This window comes from Neoarius graeffei, chromosome 25, assembly GCF_027579695.1.
Source record: "Neoarius graeffei isolate fNeoGra1 chromosome 25, fNeoGra1.pri, whole genome shotgun sequence".
NCBI classification, from domain to species: Eukaryota; Metazoa; Chordata; class Actinopteri; order Siluriformes; family Ariidae; genus Neoarius; species Neoarius graeffei.
This window is the reverse complement of record NC_083593.1, coordinates 59,202,206-59,227,747: the sequence shown is the minus strand read 5'-3', so window position 1 is coordinate 59,227,747 and position 25,542 is coordinate 59,202,206. Positions and strand designations below refer to the sequence as shown.

The window sequence follows — 25,542 nt, the reverse complement described above, 5'->3', positions numbered from 1 at the left end:
GGGATACAAATTTGAAACAGGAGAAAAACAATGGAGGATTTGAGTGTGTGAATGAAACATGAAAGAGCAACTACAGTAATGGAAAGTGAGAAGAAAAGACATTGCTATATACGAAGGAAAGGAAACACAGGACCAAACTAATAAATATGGGCGCTCAGCGAGCACCTCAGTGTGATCAACTGTTCGTTTAGCGACAGAATGATGGAACTGTCAGTGCACGCTCAAAGGGAAACCTGTAGATGGCAGTAATGCAACACTGTGGATGCCAGCTGCCGTAAAACCCAAAAGAAGAAGAAGAAGGTAAACCTGCACATGCGCACACGGACTTCCTCTGTCTGCTTGACTGCGCCAAGCGAGCGATTTCATCAGGGGCGCTGCCAGAAATTTTGGGCCCCATGAAAGATTAGAATTTTGGGCCCCCCAACTTTGCCCACCCTCGTCACAATTGCACTATTGTCATTATTTGACTTTTGATAGCCCATGGACCTTGAGTTTGTGACTTTGTTATTGCATTTTATGTATTAACCTACCAGGGACAAGTTTGATGCATTTAAATGAACTCCATACTTAGTAGCCTTACAAATGTTACCCATTTTAGAATAAAGATAAAATTATTTTATGTAATTTTATTTCTCTATTGTTTACTGTTTTTGTTTTTACTTCTGTAAAGCACATTGAACTGCCATTGTGTATGAAATGTGCTATATAAATAAACTTGCCTTGCCTTGCCTTGCCTTGCCATAAAAGACAGGAAACATCTTATTATAAATTTATTTCAAAGTGACATGGAGTGACATTTCAATTTGATCAATTACGTACTGTAAGTATTTCTTCATATGTTGTAACCTCTATCCCTCTTTTATGTGTGCTGTGCTTTCTCCAGCTCCTCAATTTGAAACCAATGGTTTAGAACGTGTGAACATTCCACACACGTAACCATGTCAAACACTTGACTGGTGTCCGTTATTAGCAACACTTTAATCTAGCAAACTGTATATGGCGCTCGCTCATTAAAAACTTCAATCCTAAAGCATTTATGGGTTGTATTGCTGCTTACCTCCTTCTCCAAAGGGGGGTTCAGTGGTTCGGTAGGGCGGAGGTCCCCCTGAGGCTGAATCTGTGCATATTTAGGGCACCCCATTAGTTATGAAACTGGTTATTAGCACTAGTTATTAGCACCAGCATAACGTAATATTTCATCTTGTTTATCACACAAGTCAGTTCAGTTATTAAAATGGAAAAAAATGTCACTGTACAAACTGTAAAAGTGTTCTCTTGATAGGCTAATCCAACCACATTCATACTGTTCATTTACCATTCGCTAATATTTTGAACACACATGTGAGCGATAGCTACCTTTCTTTGGGAAAAACTGAGTGACCAGTTGCCTGCCTCTCCGGTCCCTCTCAGCTTTCAGCTGCCTTTCTTTATGTTTTTGACAGCCACTCTTCATATTTAGCGATCATAGACTGTACGCACTCCACTGCTGGCTGGCTGGCTGCGGCACCGCGACACAGCAGCAAGTAGCGTTGCACTGATCAGCATACAGATTTAACGCATCGCACTTCTACCAGAACTGGACCGTACGATTTCGCAAAAGGGGGAGGGTTAAATGACAATATGTTGAAGAACTCAAGAAATAGACAACCTTGTTCAATTAGCTCATTTTACCAGATGGAATATTGCATTGTTGTTATTTCAAAAGTCTTATTAAAATCATTAAAAGCATATTATCAGCCCCTTAAAGGGCCCCATGGCAGTGCTGGGCCCCTAGAATTGTTCTAACCTTTCCCCCCCTGGCGGCGCCCATGGATTTCATGCACATTATTTGCTTTAATCCCCTCAAATTAAATAACTTCCCAGCCACAGAATGGCCTGATATTTTGTGATATTACAGAAATAAACATATATCACAATGACCACATTTCAGAGGGAACTAAGTTTCACCGATTTTATGAAATTGAAAGGCCGTCTAGCTTTAGTATGAAATATTTTTCATAAAAAGACTTTTTTTCATATTTTGTGCCTCAGAACTATTGAATATTATAAAGAAAAGAAATATATGTATAATTAAAAGAAATAAATGCACCTTACATACTCTGTAAATTCTTGGACTTCATCAAATGAGAAGACTCGAAAGCTTGGGGGAGGGGAAACCTTTTCTGTAATATCTATTATATTTTATTCAGAAAATTCCATCCAATAATTTTATTTATTTATTCATTCATTTATTTATTTAGCTGGATAGCAGGGGCATGAAGCAGTGAAAACTAAAGTACAGTAAATGACCATGAAAAAGAAACCAGCCTAAAATAAAATTTGAAATTAATCTTATTGTAAAACAACAAAAACAACAATAATAAGGCTGAATGACAAGTTCATATCAAATAGGAGTTTTGCTTGTCAATGTTACACTATTTATTTATTTAATCAATCATGAATTTGGATTAATTGCCATTGTCAAGAAACATTGGTCATCTCTGAACCGCTTTCTGTAGGGCTACAAATATTATAGAATATAATATCTAGAAAGAGTCAACAAATAATCGAAAACTGTTGAATCTTCACATAATGCATTTAATTTTTAAAGAAGTAACCACAAAGCATATTTATCTAATATTTTCAAAGTTAATGAGCACTACACCACAGCAGAGCTTTAAATGTAATGGGAAAAAAATTCAAAATTTCTAACGTCCATTTAATTCTAAAGTAATGAATGCATCAGCATTGTCATTCTAATATTGAAACAATCAGATACCTCTACCATGGGATTATTTAGATAAAACGTCTATTATGTTGAATAGACGTCATTAGTTTATTTCTGCTTTTCTGCCTCCTACCATAATTCATTTCTGTTAACACAGAGGAATCTGCATGATATTGCAAATAATCCACGCTGTCGTTAGTTGTCAGTGTAGCATCTAAAATCAGATTATAGACAAGCATCTATATTGCCTTAACATCCACCAATGATAAAATATGAAAGCTTAGAGGGATGCATTGAGGGGAATTGTAATTCGGTTGAAAAGGAGAAATGATAACTATCATTGCAAGTATTATGATCCTTGAGTACAACAGAACATAATAATATTACAAACAAGGAGAAAATAGTCTTGAAGATCTGAACAAGGCTCCTGGATATGAAAGTGTCCTCAAATATTCAAATATGGGCAGAGAGGTCACATGTCAGATTAAATTTGTCCACCTAGTAGAAAAAAAGATTATATAATAATAGTATTTAACATTTGGATTTAAGATCAAAAGATGAATATGCAACGTTAGATCAGAATTTCAGCTTTCATTTCCATGTACAATTACATTTCCATGTACAATTACAATATTTAAACCTAGATGTGGTAAACACGTTAGAACATGGTAACTTTACTTTGAACCCACCAATTTTTCAAGTGATGAAAAATATTGGAACATGTGACTGACAGGTGTTTCTCGTTTTGCCCTTATTAGATTGACTGTTTAGATAATTAATAGTTCTGAATATCTACTCTAGGATTAAGCCCAAGAAAGGGGACTGTATATATAAGATGTATGTGTGTATGTATTTATTTATTAATTTGATTATTTTACCCCAATGCTTATATATTTCAAAATCAACTTTAATAGCTGGGGGTGAAACATCTATCCATCCATTATCTATACATCCGTCAGGGTTGTGGGGGAAGCTGGAGCCAATCCCAGCCGAGTTCAGACGATAGGTGGGGTTCACTCTGGGCACGTCACCAATCTATCACAAGGCTAACACAGACATGAACAACCATTCATACTCACATTCACACCTACGGGCAATTTAGAGTAGCCAGTTGACCTAATCTACATGTCTTTGGACTGTGGGAGGAAACCGGAGCACCCAGAGGAAACCCACACAGGCACGAACATGCAAACTCCACACAGAAAGACCCCAGAACCTTCTCGTTGTGAGGCAACAGTGCTAAGCTAAGCATGGCACCACAGTGCCTCCCCCCCCACACACACACACGGCAAAAAAAAAAAAAAAAGGAAATTGGACAAAATTATACAGACCTTTCGTGCTAATGAATAGAATTAAGCACATGATGTTTAACAACTGTTGTTATTATTATTATTATTATTATTATTATTATTATTATTATTATTATACATAACCTGTGATGGTAATTTTTATCTGAAGGGTTTATTTTTTCTCCTTGTTCACATGCCAATGACTTACATGTATAATGGCACAGGTGTTCATGAGGACATCTCCACGTATTTGAAGTGTGGACACTTTGTCCACTGGTATACGATGTTCAAATTTACAGAACTCACGGCCATTGACAGTAACCTGAACAAATACAGGAAACAATTTATTATAACCTTATTTACTCCATTTACAGCTGATGATTCACTTGTTTCACTTTTTCCAACATCTCACCTCATATGCATTTTGGGTAATAATCATGATGATGTCAAAGATTTCTCCTTCGGCAAACAGCGCCTCCTCTTTTGATTCTTTATCCTCCCACTTTCCATTCTTGCAACTGTTACAAACCACAGCCTTTAGCTCAGGCCTAAACTGGAAAGCGATGTCATCACCATCATTTGGCCCAGTCTTGTAATTTATTTCAAATCTAAAAGGGATATAAAATATTTAGATGAAAAAAAAAATCCAGTACTGTGCAAAAGTCTTGGGTAACCTAAATGTTTTTAAGACAAATTTTGTCTTAGATGTTTATTTTTTTAATTTCTGTTTTATTGGACAGTAACAACATTTTAGATTCCCAAATATTAATTTTCCAACAAAAAAAATTAAATGTTACAGAAAAAAAGTTTGCATGTCATTAAAGTAAATAACATTATTTAATAGAATTCTTAGAGGGGGAAAAAAAGCATAATGAAGTCTGTCAGAGATGCAAAAACAAAAGCAAAGGTGAGAGTCAAAGTCTCCAGAAGAACCATGGAAGATTCTCTATCATGCTTAGAAAAACTTCTCAGCTAATTTCCTCATAAAACTGCACACAGTGTACCTGAGACCATCAGTGCATTACTTAAAATTACACCAAATGTTGACTTTTTTTAATGTTTGCTGCTCTTTATTGTACTTTTATGTAGAAAGCATCAGTATTAAATTAATTTTCTGTTTCATTATTTAATATTATGATCAGTGCCTAAGACTTTTGAACAGTACTTTTGAATATATTTGAAGTCTTATATTTCATCCTGGTATCATGCTAACTGTGCTACCATGAAGGTGTAGTGTGTGCAGTATTATAAAATCATACCCGCTGCCATCTGAAGGAACCACCCCTTGGAAGAACAATCCCAATCCATATTTCAGTCCTCCAGGAATTTGACTCAAATAGGGTTGGTTCTGTCAGGGTCATAAACATTGTTCATGTGGGCCATTGCAAATATTTGGTCATAATATCTTAAAACTATGAATTGTTTTATAGTATTGTTTATAGTTAATGCTATTATTGGATAAATATAGCTTTCAAATTTATTTAACATTTCATTTTAAACTACTTTTCAAACTTCATTACTCACAGGTTTGCAGATGGGTTCTGTCCCATCTGACTGGTTTTTCGAAAGTTCCCAACGCGAGGGAGCAGAGCTTTTTTGCCTCCCAAAAGCATATAAGGTCCAGTCCTTAGAAGGTAAGAAGAATGCTTATAAATTAGAATTATACAAAGGATCTCTCCAATACTTAACTAGGTTTTGGTTTCCACCCTTTTGTCTTTCCCTGTCTTACAAATTGCTGTACAAGTTATTTGAAAAAGAAAGAAAGAAAGAAAGAAAGAAAGAAAGAAAGAAAGAAAGAAAGAAAGAAAGAAAGAAAGAAAGAAAGAAAGAAAGAAAGAAACTAGAGCTTACTGGAATGTAACCAAGACTGTTCACAATGATATCGCCCTCAATTTTCAATGCATTCAGTCTTTCCACTGGTATATAGTGTTTAAATGTGCTATATCTCCAGCCATTCAAATATACCTGGAAAGCAAACAAATATTGTGTTAAACCTTACATTACTGCTGTCAATGTATTGTTAATTCATTTATTCATTATCACTATACCACATAGCCTTCCTTTCCAATGACAATGAAGATGTCAAATGCTGATCCTTTGAGAAGGGGACATCCAAAAACCGATCCTTGTTTGTCATGGTTTCCATCAATGATTATTCTCTGATTTGAAAGCACCTCAGGGTATACCCTCAGGTAGTAAGCAATGTCATCATCATCCCCCTTCCCAGTCTTGAACATAATGTTAAAGCTGTGTAAAAGGGGGAAAATGTTGCTTTACAAGAGAGGAAAATTGAGCTCATCAATCAATATTGAGATTCTGTATTTGCCCATGGGATTCCATACTTCTCACTGCAGGACACATGATGATTCATTTTATTTTAAGTGGTTAATGGCATAAATGCATACCTGTATGAATCTTCAGGAAGAACCCCTTTGAAGTGAAAAGCTCTTCCTGCTTTCATCCCACTAGAGATTTCAGCCTGATATGGAATTTCCTGTGGGGAGAATATGCAAATGACCTCCACTGAGTGTTAATGTTATTATAAAAAAAGAAATACAAAAAAAAAAATCCACCACTACCCTGGATCCACAGCTCCAGGAGTCAGTGTCACTTCACCAACACATTCCACTCAAGAATTTATTCACTGTCTCCTTCCTACTAACCCACCACAGTTGCCTCCCATTCACAATCAATGAACTCTCTACAAATACCACACCACAACACACACTCTGTGCACAAATTTTATCTCTCTCCTTTTTTGCTACGGACCCCGTTGTTTTACTTGCATTGGTCAATTTGATTAGCTTTGATCTTTACCTGCCAATTTAGATGTCAATCAAACTGCTTATACTGTATGGATGCTGTCAGTTCCCACTCGCTTGCTCACTCGAGTTTGTTGACGGTGTAGTGGCTGCTGCTTTATGTCCCGGGGCCCCTCATGCCTGTGTTACCTTCTGGCTCTCCCCTTTTAGTTATGCTGTCATAGTTAGTTGCCGGAGTCCCTGCTTGTACTCAGTGCAATATGTATACTGTTCCTACTTATTCAGGTGACATTGGGCATACCTAACAACCTGTGTTTTCTCCCCCCCCCCCCCAATTCTGAGTTACATGTCGGTCCTGAGATCGAGACGCTGAACCTCTTCTGCTCCTCGGACCTGCCTGATCCATCCTGGTGCCCTGTGTCTGGTTGGAGTCTCATCACATCGTTCCTATGGAGGACGGCCCCATGTGGACAGTTGAAAGTCACACTTGGAGGACGCTCTGGACTCTTACAGTAATGCTTTTATGGCTGAGGACTACAGTTGACTTGCTAACTTTAGGACTGCGGTTGTCATGAACAGTTTTGCACTCAAGTTTCCATCAGTGAAGAGTTTATAACATCAACGAAACTGACTTCATGTTAAAACTGTTAATGTTATAGTCATGCTGTCTGTTGTTGTCCAGGTGAGGATGGGTTTTCTTTTGGGTCTGGTTCCTCTCGAGGTTTCTTCCTCGTGTTGTCTGAGGGAGTTTTCCTTGCCACCGTCGCCATGGGCTTGCTCATTGGGGATAGATTAGGGATAAAATTGGCTCATGTCTTGGGTCATTCAGATTCTGTAAAGCTGCTTTGGGACAATGTCTATTGTTAAAAGTGCTATACAAACAAACTTGACTTGACTTATAGCTGTACCCAAACAGCTCTGCATCATGCATGCCAACTGTCAAAAATCAAGACTGCAGTAAATATAAATTAGCCATTTTGGTGGTGCCTAACTTATTGTATATATGACTAATCTGAATTCTTCACTAGCACAAACAGGAGTGCCGAGTAAGATCTACATTCACAAGCTCCTGCTGTGTCACAGTAGTGGAAAATGTGCTTTTACAGATACTGATATAATGTACAAATATTAAAATTTCTGAGTTGACTGCATTCTTGAGCCTGACTGTGGAAGTTGTTACTTACAAGGTTGTTGGCTAGATGCTTAACCACTGGCTTGATGGTTGAAGGACTCCATTGTGATGTGCTCAAGCTACTCAGCACTTTGTGTCTCAGTTGAGTAATGAAAGAAAACATTAGCCAATTCTGTAGGGAACAAAATTGTGAGCCAAACAGATGGGCTACAGTCAGTAACTGCACGTCTGCAAAGTGACCTATGGTGGTAGGGTAAAATGATCAGTGACCATAAGCACAAGGCAAATTTACGTGTCAGAATACGGATGAAAAAAATTCTACTGCTTTAATTCAGTGTTAGTTTTGACAATAATTTTGAATTAATTTTAGTCTTCATCACTTACTGAAAATTGTAGTTATATTTTAGTCACATTTTAGTCTTTTTTTCTTGTTTTGTTTTAGTCAGTATTTACCTGAGCAAGAAGCTAAGCAAGCGAGCCTAGAGAACCAGATTTCCTCGCTTTCCAACTTTGAACATGAAACAGGGAGGGTGACATACTGTAATGGATTTTGCTGAAGGATATTTCTCCTGGCTGTAAAAATTCCCTTGAGAAATAAGTTCAGTTGTCTGCCTAACCCTAACCCTAACCCTAATTTGTCTCATCTTTACTCATCAGGGCAGAATGAATAGAGATTTTGCCATAATTTTTTTTTTGTCAAACATGTTTTTCATTTACATTGTAATTACAACTTCGTCATGAAATAAAAGACTGCATGGTGGCACGGTGGTGTAGTGGTTAGCACTGTCGCCTCACAGCAAGAAGGTTCTGGGTTCAAGCCCAGTGGCCAACGGGGGCCTTTCTGTGTGGAGTTTGCATGTTCTCCCCGTGTCTGTGTGGGTTTCCTCCGGGTGCTCCGGTTTCCCCCAAAGGCATGCAGGTTAGGATAATTGGTGGCTCTAAATTGACTGTAGTTGTGAGTGTGAATGGTTGTGTGTCTCTATGTGTCAGCTGTGCGATGACCTGGTGACTTGTCCAGGGTGTACCTCGCCTCTCACCCAGAGTCAGCTGGGATAGGCTCCAGCCTGTGACCCTGCACAGGATAAGCGGTTATGGATAATGGATGGATAAAAGACTGTCAACGAATACTTATCAAATTTTTCATTGACAAAATGATGCCTGGTATAATCTGGGCTGATTAGGCTACTTCATTACAGTTGCGGACAAAAGAGGTCAGTCAACCCGAAGTTGTGTTTTGTGTTGGTGTTGGTTGTAAAAGTACTGTTGTAAAAACCTGCATGAAAAATGATTGATGAGAAGTTCACATCAGAGTTTGCAACTACATACGTACTGAATTTATAGTGAGAGCTAGTTCTACACGTAGATAGCTAACGTCACCTCTTCTGAGCAGCAAGCTATGAGAGATCTATTTCAATGTGATATGGAGAGTGCTTCAGACAATTGCATGAAATGCTATGCAGGCCAATTGTGGTCAAAACTTATTATACTTAGTCTTTTTTTTCATCCACTCTTAGCCAGCTGTACTACATTAAGGCTGAAAATATATGGAGTCAAAAGTATTGCACATGTGAAAAGAAATTAGTAGAAATGTGAAAAGTTAACTGACCCACGGCTTGCTCACGGATACTTTATATTTTCCATGAGCAGAGAACAGGACAGAGTCGCTGGCTTCACTCGCTCCAACATCACTAATAGCTCTGTACCGAATCCTGTATTGCTTTGCTAGCTCAAGTCCAGTCAGTATAAAGTTTTCCTGTGCATCTGGAGTCTCTGTGACTTCCCATTTTTCCACATCAGTTTCTGAATCAGTGGCACGTACTGCCCTGTATTCCACTCTGAACCGCACTGTTGATCCAGTCGGGGACTTCTGCAGCTTCAAGGTTATATTTATATCCTGGACGTCCACCTTGGGTGCAGGAGGTTTGGACACGGGTTGAAATGCGTTGTCCACCATTGTCCCTTTCTTGTAAAGGCGGATGGAGATTCCAGGATTGGAGGGGTCGGAGACAGAGACGATGACAAACCTGCTTTTTTTCTCATCTTTATTAGCCAGGGAAAAACCTTTGAAGAGAAAAAGCTTATCTTTTATATTCTCAATTACTTCAGGTTTCTGGAACCAGACCTTCATGTCTTGGTCAGCTGACTCTGGAATTGCTGACAGTTTTTCAAACACATCCACATTCATAAAGGTATTTAGAATTGACAAATATGGGTCTTCATCTGTCAGAGAGGTAAAGCAGAAGCACACCACAGTATCGACACTGGGATTAAAGAGAATGTTGTTGAGGGCCGAGTATTTTATCACAGGGACACCACTCAGTTGCTGAATATAGAGATTAAGCAGATTTACTTCACCCTTTCTGTACTCAAGCCACTGGTTCAGCTTCTCCTCTCTAAAGGGAGACTTCTCATGGATGGTTATGATGTCTGCTAGTGCCTGTTCCTGTTCCGTTCCACCCCGAATAGCAGGAATCAGCCTACGCAGTGCTTTTAGGAACATCGCCTTGTAGTCTTTTAGACAATCCTGAAACGTCTTCAGTCTTAGTTTCACATCCTGGAAATTACTTACTGTTGTGTTTGTAATCAGGTCATTACATTGAATCTCTGCGTTTCCCAGTTCCTCCAATAGAGTTTCTGTTTTAGTGATCAGTGTCTTGTGAATTTCTCTCTCCAGTGTAGCTGCTTTTGTACTCAAATATGCAAGGGGATAAAGCCAAACCTTCATTGGTACTGCGTCATTCTCCCTCTCCCTCAGGATAGACGGAAGCTTCCTGTACAGCTCGAGGGCCTCCATGTATGTGGTGGGGCTCTCTTCAAGTTCATAGTCACCATAAAATGTACAATTGATAGACTCCGCTAATTTCTTTTCTGATTCACTCATGGTTAGAGCTCCTGCTCCCTCAATGGAAAGTGAAGGTATGTTTTGGATCATTACATTTAGATTTCCCTCAATTTCTTCTTTATCCTCATTCTCATTGGCTGTTAGATCGAACACCATGAAAGCTTGACCTCCATACAGTACAGCAGTAACAACATGTGTAGCGCTTCCATCCACAAACACTTCAGGATATTTGATATTGCCCATCTGGTCCATAGTAAGTTGTTCGAATTTTGTTGTCTGGCTGAACTGCAGAGAAACTCGGCTCTGATGTGCTGAGGATTTGTTATCGCGCATGTACCTGGCTGCGCCTCCAACTTCCACTAAACCACCCAGGAAACTAGCTTGAAGGGAGGCACTCACTTCTAGGAGTTTTGCTTTCTCATTCAGAGAATCGGAAGCACTGAAATTCAGATCTGTCTTGGGCTGTCGACGTGAATCCAAACCCTTCTTTATTGTTTCATTATCCCATAGAGAAATACCTGAAATGAGCGAGAGACTACAACTGATACTTCTGTCATAAACTGCGCAACAATCAAAACTCTTAGCTCTAAACATTATTCCAACATGCCAATTTCAGTTAAAATGTTACATCAATAGTTACTCGTTAGTTACTGGAATTTTCAGCCTAGTGCTGTACAGGGCCTAGACCAAATTTTCTGGGTGGTCCATTCAGATGATTGAAACAAAATCCTTGGTACAGTTTATTTGTCTGAGCGTGCCAGTTTTAATTAACTTGTGGGTCCATGGCCATTGTGTTGTTTTATACATTTTTGCTTTAAATTGGCTGTTATTTCATTACTTTCTCCAATGAACAAAATCATGCTCATCATTTAATGAATAATCTGATAAAGTGACATTGTTACAACTCACTTTAAGCAGTGTTCATTCATAAATTCTGATTATAAACATGTCTTATGATGTGTGGTCTTTGAGAGGTATTGTCTCCAATTAAGATACTGAGGAACTGCATGAGCAAAACATTTTTAAAATTAACAGGAATTGCCATATTTACATGTTCAATACATAAGTAAGGTCCTTGAATGGCATTCAGAGTTTACTGTGTGCATTTATCAGGGTCAAATGGGTAGAACATACACTGCGTGAATAGCTGAGACTTTCCCCTGTTGTCAACAAACTTCACGCTGCACACACATCTTGAGCTCAACTGTCCAAGCAGTACTTGTACCTCTGACACTGCATTGTTTTTTTCCACAACTTAATGCACTACATTCACCACAAAATCTCATTGCCAAGTACATAGCTTCATTAATTATACATTAATTTGGGTAATAGTTATTTAATTTAATCCCAGAAGATGAATCCAGTGAAATAAAACCTTGCAATTAAAAATTTGTGTTGCGAAATTTTTACCTGGAATTAAAGCATCGCTGCGGCAGTCATACAGTGTGCCAGGATGCAGAGCTCTTCCTAGAGCCGCCATCTCAATGGTTTTGGACTCCATAACTGTTGAAAAGAATACAGCATGGGGCATCATGGCTCAGGTGGCTAAGGCGCCATACCATAAATCCTGGGTTCGATTCCGACCTGAGGTCATTTCCTGATCCCTCCCTGTGTCTCTTTCCTGCTCATTTCCTGTCTCTACACTGTTCTATCCAATAAAGGTGAAAAAAGGCCAAAAAATATCTTTAAGAAAAGAATACAGTATTGAGAGAAAAAATAAGAAGGTACTGTAACATCTACCCAGATGGAGAAATTTTCTCACTGTGAACATACCAACTTCGCAAAACCTAAACCCTAGATTCAAATCCATATTGCTGGAGTATGGAGCCAAAAAAAAGTAACAAATGGGTGAATTTGCAATTATTGTAGGAACTACAATTATAATAGTCCTTTTATCAAGTGTGTTAATAATAATAGTAAAAATAATATAAATAGCTGCAGTAACAGCAATAGTAGTAGCAGCAGTACTAGTTATAATAGAAGCTGCAATATTCTTACCTTGTCTAGAAGTTTTCTCCAGAACACAGCGACAGATAAATGTGAGATTTATTGTTGCCAGTCTGAGCAAGCTTCCTCTTCTCTTACTTTGTCAGATATTTATAGCCAACTTGGTGAAGAAAAAAAATTAATTACATCTAATTCACAACCACTTTAGGAAAATAACCAGGTAATTATTAAGTTGGAACAGAATGGGGTTGGTCCACCATCATGTTGAAAATTATGTGATTGCTTCTCTCAGACATATCATGCCCTTAGTATTATAAATTTCAAATCTTATAATACTAAGGGCGCAATGTATAGTTTCACACAACATTAGTTTATGATTATTAATGTGAGTGAAGTTTAAGGCTCAATAGGAAAACAAGTATGTGAATTTTAAAGGCAAATGTTGTTAAGATGAAGAGTAAAAAAGGCATCAGAGAATATGAAAGATCAAATTTATTAAATGTGCTTTTATAATTTGAGCAATAAGGGTTATGGTTATAATGGGCTCACTGCATATAGTGAGTAGTTCATGTTGAAATTTCACACATTCAGACCTCTAAATTAACTGTAGGCTTGGTAAGTGCTTGTTTTAAATGCAAAACTGTTTCCCCAAAAGCTACAGACAAGAAAAATCTGGCAATCTCATGGGCAAAAACTACACTCAGTTTCGTTGTTGTTGTTGTTGTGTTGCAATTTCAAAGGCTTTATTGACAACCAAAAGTTTGTGTTGTCAAAATCATGTACAGACATATTTAAAGATAGACAGATATAAAGATAAATTCATAAATCACATTACTACTACTTATAATAATAATAATAATAATAATAATAATAATAATAATAATAAATGAATGAATAGAATTATATTGAAAAAGGAGGAATAGATAATTAAAGCCGCAAGCGGCCTCGACGGGCCCTCGCGCCAGCGGCCAAGGGGGGCGGGGGCATGCGTCCCCGCGAAATACCTTCCACAGCTTCTGCGGCAAGAGACAGTACTCCCACAATGGCGACAGTATGCCAAGCAGGCACCTTAATGCGAGAGGCAAAAATCACAACACGTTAGGGGGCGCTATAGAGGCCCTGAGGCCCGCCTGGATCTGGGCTTCTGGTTCTCAGTAGCGGTGGCAGTCTAAGAAAAAGGAGCCAAATTTCGTGCGATGTCGACCATGGCAAGCGCCCCAATAAGGGTCTTGTAAAGAGTTTGCTTGCCAAGATTGACAAATCAGAAGCTGCAATATCCGTAAATGTCAGGTGAGCTATGAAGAGTTTGCGTATGAAGTTAGATGACAATTGAGTAAATAGAAGATGAGATATAGATTTTTGAAGAATAAAATTTTTGGTTTTTCCCATGTCAGTAGGTGGCGCTATGCTCTACATGAGCGATTATGAGTTGGAAAAATAAGTGTCTACAACAGCAATGTACTATCACAAGGTAGTGGTGTGAAGGAAAAGCATTATGGAATTATTTACCAAAAACCCGTTTTGGAGCAATTGCGTCGGCCAAAAACAGCGCCCCCCATGGTCGAAAATTCCCAAAATGTGGTATACATGACATGGGAGGTAGTAAGAGGGTGGCCGTGAAGTTTGACCAAATTTGAGGAAAGATTGGATATTTTGCCCAAAAATAGCGCCCCCAGTGGCGAAAGTGCACAAAATTTGGCGTATATGTCAGGTGAGCTATGAAGAGTTTGCGTATGAAGTTTGATGACAATTGAGTAAATAGAAGATGAGATATAGATTTTTGAAGAATAAATTTTTTGGTTTTTCCCATGTCAGTAGGTGGCGCTATGCTCTACATGAGCGATTATGAGTTGGAAAAATAAGTGTCTACAACAGCAACGTACTATCACAAGGTAGTGTCGCTTTCATTTTTGTACTTTTCACTTTCGCTTTCCTTTTTCCGGTTTTTTTTTTTCCGGTTTTTTCTCTTTCTTTTTTCGGAAGAACCCCGTGACCGGAAGCTTTCTTTTTTTCTCCTCCACAAGCGGAGGCCATCTGATCTGCTTTAATATCAACAGATCTTCATTTAAGGTACGTGAATCTTTTCATCATGGCACACCTTCAGCCTGTTCAGTGTGCTGAGTGCAGGATGTTTAGTCATTCTTCCTCCGTCACTAGCGATAGCTCTATTAGCTTTACTTGTGATAAGTGCAGATTAGTTAGCTCTCTGACGGAGAAGATTTCAGTGCTAGAAGCGCGTGTCCAGGCTTTAGAGCAGGTTAGTGAGCGTGAGAACAGTGTAGTTTCTGTTAGGGAAAGTCTGGACGCCCTAGGTGGAGTTAGCAATCCCCCAACTCCGGCATTAGAGCCCTTACAGCGGGGCGAATGGGTGACGGCTCGGCGGCATAAGCGTAGAGCCAAAGCTACCGCTGAGGCTCGCCCACGGGAGCACCACTCCTCTCCGCGTCACGTGTCGAACAGGTTTGCTCTCCTTAGTGATGCACCCACTGAGAAACCTGAAAGAGCTCTGGTTATAGGGGACTCTATCATACGGCACGTGAAATTAGCTCAGCCTTTAGGGGCACCAGCAGCTTTAGTCAGGTGTATACCGGGAGCCAGGGCGCCGGACATAGCAGGTAATCTTAGGGTCCTAGGCAAGCATAGGTTCTCAAAGATAGTTATCCATGCAGGAGCTAATGATATACGCCTTCGTCAGTCTGAGGTTACTAAGAGTAACTTTGTAGAGGTGTTTAAATTAGCGAAGGCGATGTCCGATGCTGTAGTATGCTCTGGCCCCATCCCAATGCGGCGTGGCGATGTAGCTTACAGCAGGTTATGGTCGCTGAACTGCTGGCTGTCCAGGTGGTGCTCTGAAAACAGTGTGGGCTTTATAGATAATTGGGCTAATTTTGAGGGCACTGCTGGCCTGTTAGGGCGGGACGGTATCCATCCCACTCGGGAAGGTGCTGCTCTCATTTCCTGCAGCATAGGTCATAGTCTCAGAACAGGCCTAGTTAATTTCTGACAATCCAGAGCCAAGGCCAGGGAGCAGACGAACAGGCTAAACCGACTGTCTGCTAGCTGCACAGAGTCGTCACTCAGGGTCCACTACATCGAGACTGTGTCTGTTCCCCGAGCTCAACAAAAAGGTAGAAATATTCAGAGAGTTTGTTCCAGTAACCTAATCAATATAAAATTAGATCATACTGACTGTACAGCTGCTGCCAGCACCTTTGATCTAAAGGTGGGGCTATTAAATATTAGATCTCTTACATCTAAAGCGCTAATGGTTAATGAACTCATTACTGATCAGGAGTTTAATGTACTGTGTTTAACAGAAACATGGATTAAGCCAAATGAATATATAGCATTAAATGAAGCGAGTCCTCCTGGATACAGTTATATACACCAGCCTCGTCTAACTGGCAGAGGAGGAGGCGTCGCGGTTATTTATAACGATTATCTAGGTGTAACACACAAACCTGGTTATAAATTTAATACATTTGAAGTTCTTCATACTCATATAATGTATGTAGCCTCAAAAAATAAGTCTACCCAGTTAATTCCATTGCTTATTATTTACAGGCCCCCGGGGCCATATTCTGAGTTTCTTTCTGAATTTGCAGATTTTATCTCAGATTTGGTTATTTCCTTAGACAAAGCTTTAGTTGTCGGAGATTTTAATATTCACTTTGATAACCCAGAAGACCCTTTAAAAACAGCGTTTGTGTCCATCTTAGATTCAGTCGGGATTAAGCAGAATGTCATAGGACCGACCCATAATGGTGGTCACACCCTTGATCTAATACTAACATTCAGATTAAACGTAGACAATATAGTCATACTTCCACAGTCTGAAGTTATCTCAGATCATTGTCTCATCTCATTCAAAATATGTCTGAGTAATAATATATGCACCTCACCACGCTACTGTATTAAACGTACTTTCACGTCAACTACTGCACAGAGCTTTATAAATGATCTCCCAGAGTTATCAACTTTGATTGGGTCACTGTCAGCCCCTGCAGAACTCGATCAGGCAACTGAATGCTTAGAGTCAACATTCCGCCATACTTTAGATAATGTAGCTCCTCTAAAAAGGAAAATGGTCAGAGACAAAAAATTAGCACCCTGGTATAATGATGACACTCGCACATTAAAACAGACCACTCGAAAATTGGAACGTAAATGGCGTCAAACAAAATTGGTAGTGTTCAAATTGGCGTGGAAGGAGAGCTTCCTGAAGTATAAAAAAGCTCTTAGTGCTGCGAGATCAACATATCTCTCCTCCCTAATAGAAGATAACAAAAATAATCCTAGATTCCTATTTAATACTGTAGCAAAATTAACCAGGAATAAGTCCACTATCAACACATGCACACCTGCAGTATGTAGTAGCAACGACTTCATGAATTTTTTTAATGACAAAATTGAGAATATCCGACAAAAAATTCAAACTACTAATTTAAGGTTAGACAATGAAAGTGAACTTGTAGTTAACAATATAACTGTATCAGATCATCAGTTAGAATGTTTTACTCCCCTAAAAGAAACTGAATTACTCTCATTAATCTCTACATCAAAAGCCTCAACTTGCATACTAGATCCCTTACCGACACATCTATTCAAACAGATAATGCCTGGAGTAATTGAACCGCTTCTAAAAATAATAAATTCTTCTCTTATGATTGGCTATGTACCCAAATCCTTTAAACTAGCAGTTATCAAACCCCTGATTAAAAAACCTGACCTTGATCCCTGTCAGCTGTCCAATTATCGGCCAATATCAAACCTCCCCTTTATCTCCAAGATCCTTGAAAAAGCTGTGGCACAGCAGTTATGCTCATATTTACATAGGAATAACATCCATGAAATGTATCAGTCAGGATTTAGACCTCATCATAGCACAGAGACAGCACTGGTTAAAGTAGTAAACGACCTACTGTTGGCGTCTGATCAGGGCTGTGTCTCGCTACTTGTGTTGCTTGACCTTAGTGCAGCATTTGATACCATTGATCATTCCATTCTTCTGGATAGACTAGAAAATGTTGTGGGAGTTAAGGGAATGGCCCTCTCCTGGCTCAGGTCTTATCTAACTGATCATTATCAGTATGTCGATATAAATGGTGATATTTCTAGACGTACCGAGGTAAAGTTTGGTGTTCCACAAGGTTCTGTCTTGGGTCCACTGCTTTTTTCTCTATATATGTTACCTTTGGGCGATATTATTCGTAAACATTGTATTAGTTTCCACTGTTATGCTGATGACACACAGTTGTATGTCTCTGCAAAACCTGATGAGAGACACCAGCTTAATAAAATTGAGGAATGTGTTAAGGACATTAGACACTGGATGCTTATAAATTTCCTTCTGCTTAACTCTGACAAGACTGAAGTACTTGTGCTAGGACCACATAAAGCTAGAAGTAAGTTTTCTGATTACACAGTAACTCTGGATGACATTTCTGTTTCTTCACGTGCAGCAGTAAAAGACCTCGGAGTGATTATTGACCCCAGTCTTTCATTCGAAACTCACATTGATAACATCACCCGGATAGCTTTCTTTCATCTCAGAAATATTGCAAAGATAAGAAATTTAATGTCATTGCATGATGCAGAAAAACTAGTCCATGCTTTCGTTACCTCCAGGTTGGATTATTGTAATGCCTTACTGTCTGGATGTTCCAATAAGTGCATAAACAAGCTCCAGTTAGTTCAAAATGCCGCCGCAAGAGTCCTTACTAGAACTAGAAAATATGACCACATCATGCCTGTCTTATCTACACTGCATTGGCTCCCAATCAAATTTCGTATTGATTATAAAATACTACTATTGACCTTTAAAGCACTAAATGGTCTCGCACCACAGTACCTGAGTGAACTTCTGCTCCTCTATGACCCGCCACGCCTACTTAGATCAAAAGGTGCAGGCTATCTGCTGGTACCTCGTATAGTGAAGGCTACATCAGGGGGCAGAGCCTTTTCTTACAAAGCCCCACTGTTATGGAACAGCCTTCCAAGTAATGTTCGGGAATCAGACACAGTCTCAGCATTTAAGTCTAGGCTGAAAACATATCTGTTTAGTCAAGCCTTTTGTTAATGGTGTTTATGAGGTAAAGGAGTAGATCTGGAGGGTCCTCAGACATAGAGTGTTTTGGTAAACTGGGATGTATGGATGCTGTCAGTCCCCACTCGCTTGCTCACTCGAGTTTGTTGACGGTGCAGTGGCTGGCTGCTTTATGTCCCGGGGCTCCCTCATGCCTGTGTTACCTTCTGGCTCTCTCCTTTTAGTTATGCTGTCATAGTTAGTTGCCGGAGTCCCTGCTTGTACTCGGTGCAATATGTATACTGTTCCTACTTATTCAGGTGACATTGGGCATACCTAACCACCTGTGTTTTCTTTCTCTCCCCCCCCCCACCCCAAATCTGTCCCTCTGAGTTACATGGAGTCAACAGGAAATCTTTTGGTGGAGACGGTGGGGACCTCGACTGGCTATCGTAGCCTGCAGGGAATCGGCCGTCAGACGTTCTGTCGCATGTCCCAGACCCGGTGAAATGTAACTGAATTGTCTTGGCCAGGCCTAAGGGTCCCATCTGCATCTCATCATTGCTGAGGAGTGTGCTCCCATCACCCAATCAAGCATCCAGCCAGAGCAGGTCATGATATATTTTTTACCATATTAACATGCCATTGTGCGTCATGCCTGATGTAAAGACTCTCGTCTCTGCGAGCCTACCACACAGATTTAATACTTGTCATTTTTAGGGCATACCTAACAACGTGTTTTCTTTCTCTCCCCCCCCATCTGTCCCTCTGAGTTACATGTTGATCCTGGGATTGAGATGCTGGCCTCTTCTGCCCCTCGGACCTGCTTGATCCATCCTGGTGCCCTGTGTCTGGTCGGAGTTTTATCGCCCCACTCCTGTGAAGGACGGCCCCATGAGGACAGTTGAGGGTTATACCTGTTAAAACTGTTAATATTATAGTCAGGCTGTCTGTTGTTGCCCAAATGAGGATGGGTTCCCTTTTGAGTCTGGTTCCTCTCGAGGTTTCTTCCTCATGTCGTCTGAGGGAGTTTTTCCTTGCCACCGTCGCCACAGGCTTGCTCATTGGGGATAGATTAGGGATAAAATTAGCTCATGTTTTAAGTCGTTCAAATTCTGTAAAGCTGCTTTGCGACAATGTTTATTGTTAAAAGCGCTGTACAAATAAACTTGATTTGATTTGATTTGATTTAGTGGTGTGAAGGAAAAGCATTATGGAATTATTTACCAAAAACCCGTTTTGGAGCAATGGCGTCGGCCAAAAACAGCGCCCCCCATGGACGAAAATTTCCAAAATGTGGTATACATGACATGGGAGGTAGTAAGAGGGTGGCCGTGAAGTTTGACCAAATTTGAGGAAAGATTGGAATTTTTGCCCAAAAATAGCGCCCCCAGTGGCGAAAGATCACAGAAATTGGGTAACATGTCAGAAGCCCAGTGAGTGATTTGCGTGTGAAGTATGAGCAGCTTTGAGCAATCAGAAGATTTGTTATGAATTTTTAAGCATGTAAAATTTTGCATCGAAAATTGATTGACGTATAACTTCTGAACGGTTTAACCTACGTGAAACTTATTTAGTAACTTTTGTCAGCCATGTCTGTAGATGATGTGTATCAATTTTGGTGACATTCCTAAGAACGGTCTAGGAGGAGTTGCGCCGTCTTCGTGGCCATGCATTTCGCACAAAAGTGAAATTACCTCACTTCCTGTTGGGCGTGGCTAATGCATTGGCATTACATTTTTGTCCGGCTTAGTGAGATACATACGCGTACCAAACGGCATGCCACTACTACAAACTACATGGCACCCAGGCACCTTAATGCGGGAGGCCAAAATCACAACGACTTAGGGGGCGCTATAGAGGCCCTGAGCCCCGGCCAAGTTTGGGCTTCTGGTTCTGAGTAGCGGTGGCAATTCTCGGAACTGGTGCCAAATCTCGTGCGTTTTCGCCCATGGCAAGCGCCCCGAAAATGGCCCAACAGCGGAGAAAAATAAAGAAGAAGAAGAAGACGGAAGAAGAAGAAGAAGACGGAAGAAGAAGAATTAAAGCCGCAAGCGGCCTCGACGGGCCCTCGCGCCAGCGGCCAAGGGGGGCGGGGGCATGCGTCCCCGCGAAAAACCTTCCACAGCTTCTTCGGCAAGAGACATTACTACCGCAATGGCGACAAAGAACAGAATTGGACACATGGCAACGATAGGGTCTCGCACTGTACGGTGCTCGGGCCCTAATAATAATAGCGCCCTAATAAGGGTCTTGTAAAGAGTTTGCTTGCCAAGTTTGACAAATCAGAAGCTGCAATATCATTTTTGCCATAACCAGCACCCCCAGGGGTGAAAGTGCACAAAATTAGGCGAACATGTCAGGTGAGCTATGAAGAGTTTGCATATGAAGTTTGATGACAATTGAGTAAATAGAAGATGAGATATAGATTTTTGAAGAATAAAATTTTTGGTTTTTCCCATGTCAGTAGGTGGCGCTATGCTGCACATGAGCGATTATGAGTTGGAAAAATAAGTGTCTACAACAGCAACGCACTATCACAAGGTAGTGGTGTAAAGGAAAAGCATTATGGAATTATTTACCAAAAACCCGTTTTGGAGCAATTGCGTCGGCCAAAAACAGCGCCCCCCATGGACGAAAATTCCCAAAATGTGGTATACATGACATGGGAGGTAGGAAGAGGGTGGCCGTGAAGTTTGACCAAATTTGAGGAAAGACTGGAATTTTTGCCCAAAAATAGCGCCCCCAGTGGCGAAATATCACAGAAAGTGGGTAACATGTCAGAAGCCCAATGAGTGATCTGCGTGTGAAGTATGAGCAGTTTTGAGCAAGTAGAAGATTTGTTATGAATTTTTAAGCATGTAAAATGTTGCATTGAAAATTGATTGACGTATAACTTCTGAACGGTTTATGCTACGTGAAACCTATTTAGTAACTTTTGTCAGCCATCTCTGTAGATGATGTCTATCAATTTTGGTGACATTCCTATGAACGGTCTAGGAGGAGTTGCGCCGTCTTCGTGGCCATGCATTTCGCACAAAAGTGAAATTACCTCACTTCCTGTTGGGCGTGGCTAATGCATTGGCATTACATTTTTGTCCGGCTTAGTGAGATACATATGCGTACCAAATGGCATGCCACTACTACAAACTACATGGCAACCAGGCACCTTAATGCGGGAGGCCAAAATCACAATGAGTTAGGGGGCGCTATAGAGGCCCTGAGGCCCGCCTGGATCTGGGCTTCTGGTTCTCAGTAGCGGTGGCAGTCTAAGAAAAAGGAGCCAAATTTCGTGCGTTGTCGACCATGGCAAGCGCCCCAATAAGGGTCTTGTAAAGAGTTTGCTTGGCAAGTTTGACAAATCAGAAGCTGCAATATCAATTTTGCCATAACCAGCACCCCCAGGGGCGAAAGTGCACAAAATTTGGCGTAGACGTCAGGTGATCTAAGAAGAGTTTGCCTATGAAGTTTGATGACAATTGAGTAAATAGAAGATGAGATATAGATTTTTGAAGAATAAATTTTTTGGTTTTTCCCATGTCAGTAGGTGGCGCTATGCTGTACATGAGCGATTATGAGTTGGAAAAATAAGTGTCTACAACAGCAACGTACTATCACAAGGAAGTGGTGTGAAGGAAAAGCATTATGGAATTATTTACCAAAAACCCGTTTTGGAGCAATTGCGTCGGCCAAAAACAGCGCCCCCCATGGACGAAAATTTCCAAAACGTGGTATACATGACATGGGAGGTAGTAAGAGGGTGGCCGTGAAGTTTGACCAAAATTGAGGAAAGATTGGAATTTTTGCCCAAAAATAGCGCCCCCAGTGGCGAAATATCACAGAAATTGGATAACATATCAGAAGCCCAATGAGTGATTTGCGTGTGAAGTACGAGCAGTTTTGAGCAATCAGAAGATTTGTTATGAATTTTTAAGCATGTAAAATTTTGCATCGAAAATTGATTGACGTATAACTTCTGAACGGTTAATCCTACGTGAAACGTATTTAGTAACTTTTGTCAGCCATGTCTGTAGACGACGTGTATCAATTTTGGTGACATTCCTATGAACGGTCTAGGAGGAGTTGCGCCGTCTTCGTGGCCATGCATTTCGCACAAAAGTGAAATTACCTCACTTCCTGTTGGGCGTGGCTAATGCATTGGCATTACATTTTTGTCCGGCTTAGTGAGATACATAGGCGTACCAAATTGCATGCCACTACTGCAAACTATATGGCAACCAGGCACCTTAATGCGGGAGGCCAAAATCACAACGACTTAGGGGGCGCTATGGAGGCCCTGAGCCCCGGCCAAGTTTGGGCTTCTGGTTCTGAGTAGCGGTGGCAATTCTCGGAACTGGTGCCAAATTTCGTGCGTTTTCGCCCATGGCAAGCGCCCCGAAAATGGCCCAACAGCGGAGAAAAATAAAGAAGAAGAAGAAGAAGACGGAAGAAGAAGAAGACGGAAGAATAATAATAGTGAACTCTTACAAGAACAATAGGGCCTTCGCCCATAGGGCTCAGGCCCTAATAATAGTGAACTCTTACAAGAACAATAGGGCCTTCGCCCATAGGGCTCGGGCCCTAAATAGGAGTAAAAGAACTACTAATTAGTTGAGATTAAGATGAGGAGAGAATGTTATCTGCACCTTGTCATTTTAATTTTGTCTTCTCTCTTATCTTATGATACATTAAAACAAACTGAGTAGCTCTAATGTTTTATCCTCTTCTCCTAAGAAGATTCATCTCATCTCATCTCATTATCTCTAGCCGCTTTATCCTTCTACAGGGTCGCAGGCAAGCTGGAGCCTATCCCAGCTGACTACGGGCGAAAGGCGGGGTACACCCTGGACAAGTCGCCAGGTCATCACAGGGCTGACACATAGACACAGACAACCATTCACACTCACATTCACACCTACGCTCAATTTAGAGTCACCAGTTAACCTAACCTGCATGTCTTTGGACTGTGGGGGAAACCGGAGCACCCGGAGGAAACCCACGCAGACACGGGGAGAACATGCAAACTCCACACAGAAAGGCCCTCGCCGGCCCCGGGGCTCGAACCCAGGACCTTCTTGCTGTGAGGCGAAAGCGCTAACCACTACACCACCGTGCCGCCCTAAGAAGATTCTGAGTTTAGAATTTTCATCCAGTGATAAAAAGGTGGAATTTTTTATGTAAATTTCAAATAGATGTTTTTTCTTAATGAAAGATATAGCACTCATGTTATTTGAATTCTCTAAATGAACTTAAAGAACTGCATAGCACAGAGCTGAATATGGATAATATTCTATTTGGATTTTCCACAAATCTTTTGATTTATCATTTGAATTTGACTTACACCTACATGACACCCACTCTACAGACCTTTGAGGATATATTAAAATATTTGAAATTAAAATGAAGAGCATTTACATTCATATTCTACATCTATCTTCAATTCAATTTTATCTGCATAGCACTTTTATCAATAAAGATTGTCACAAAGCAGCTTTACAGAAACATATAAATTCTGGATATAAATTTTAAACATGTGAATTTATTACATTTATCCCTAATGATCAAGCCAAAGGTGACAGCGGAGAGAAAAAACTACCTCAGACAACACGAGGAAGAAACCTCGAGAGGAACCAAACTCTAAAGGGAACCCATCCCCATCTGGGTGATAACAGATAGCTTGATTATAAAGAACTCTCTTCTATAACTGTGTCCTGTAGAGTCACAAAGTACAACTGTGTCACCAGGAAATTCATTATAGTTTAACAAGAAGTCTGTTTTGTTGAAGCTATAAACTGTTTATTGATGGAGACTTAAGTGTAAAACTGTTCATGTCAACTGCAGTCCTAAAGTTATCATGATGATTGTCGTCAAGTCAAATCAAATTTATTTATAAAGCACATTTAAAACAACAAGTGTTGATCCAAAGTGCTGTAAAAAAGGCATACAATGAACACAGTACCAACAATAGTGCAAAAACAGATGATCCATCCATCCGTTTTCTGCCGCTTGTCTGGGTCACGGGGGTAGCAGCCTAAGCAGAGCAGCCCAGACTTCCCTAGCCCCGGCCACCTCCACCAGCAATTCCAGGGGAATACCGAGCCGTTCCCAGGCCAGCCAAGAGATGTAATCTCTTCAGCGTGTCCTGGGTCTGCCCCGGGGTTTCCTCCCAGTGGGGCATGCCCAAAGAACCTCCCCTGGGAGGTGTCCAGGGGGCATCCTAACAAGGTGCTCGAACCACCTCAACTGACTCCTTTCAATGTGGAGGATGATTAAGCATTCTAATTCACAATTACACACAATAAAAGGCGGAAGAAAAAAGAGTGGGTCTTAAGATGTGTTTTAAAAATTTTAATAAAGAAAGAAGACCTTATGTGGAGAGGAAGATCATTTCAAAGGCTAAGGACAACAACTGAAAAAGCCCTATCACCCAAAGACTTCAGCTAAGATCTGGGAACTACAAGGAGTAGTTGTCTGGATGACCCCAGTGATATCGGTGCCGAGTCGGGATGACAAAGGTCACAGATATTATTTTGGAGTGAGATCATGCAAGGCTTTAAAAGCAAACAACAAAATTTTAAAATTGATGCGGAATATCACCAATAACCAGTGGAGAGAGGTGTCAGGGAAATTTAATGGATGAACATTATTATTCTCTGTGTTTCTGTATGTTGAGCTCAAGTGACTTAGTGTATTGAGAAAAGCTGTTTTTCCAGTGCTGTAATCGCCTTTCTGTGGCCTTGGCTGGTGATAAGCAGGGTGCCTGAGTTCTCCATAACTACGCATCCGCCTGCACATACCAGATCACGCCAGGTGCACGCTTTAACAAAGCTTCATAGAA

The 25,542-nt window shown here is 40.5% G+C and overlaps 1 protein-coding gene across 1 annotated transcript; it reads right to left on the bottom strand.

Moving 5' to 3' along the window:
- Positions 1-4,168: 4,168 nt before the first annotated feature.
- LOC132873264 (cytolytic toxin-alpha-like) lies at positions 4,169-12,233 on the bottom strand. The gene is made up of 6 exons (XM_060908623.1): positions 12,143-12,233; positions 9,497-11,250; positions 6,402-6,490; positions 6,045-6,243; positions 4,409-4,585; positions 4,169-4,318 (listed from the first exon to the last, which is right to left on the bottom strand). Exons 1-6 carry the CDS (start codon positions 12,231-12,233, stop codon positions 4,169-4,171), a joined length of 2,460 nt encoding a protein of 819 aa, XP_060764606.1.
- Between the last annotated feature and the right edge of the window lie 13,309 nt (positions 12,234-25,542).

Bases quoted from the DNA above. Each gene is read 5' to 3' on its own strand.
- LOC132873264 (XM_060908623.1), bottom strand. From the start codon at position 12,233: ATGGAGTCCAAAACCATTGAGATGGCGGCTCTAGGAAGAGCTCTGCAT. The intron at 6,244-6,401 runs GTATGCATTTAT...CCTTTTACACAG, and splicing joins CTTCCTGAAGATTCATACAG to CTTTAACATTATGTTCAAGA. The intron at 4,586-6,044 runs GTATAGTGATAA...ATAAATTACAAG, and splicing joins TTGGAAAGGAAGGCTATGTG to ACTGGGCCAAATGATGGTGA.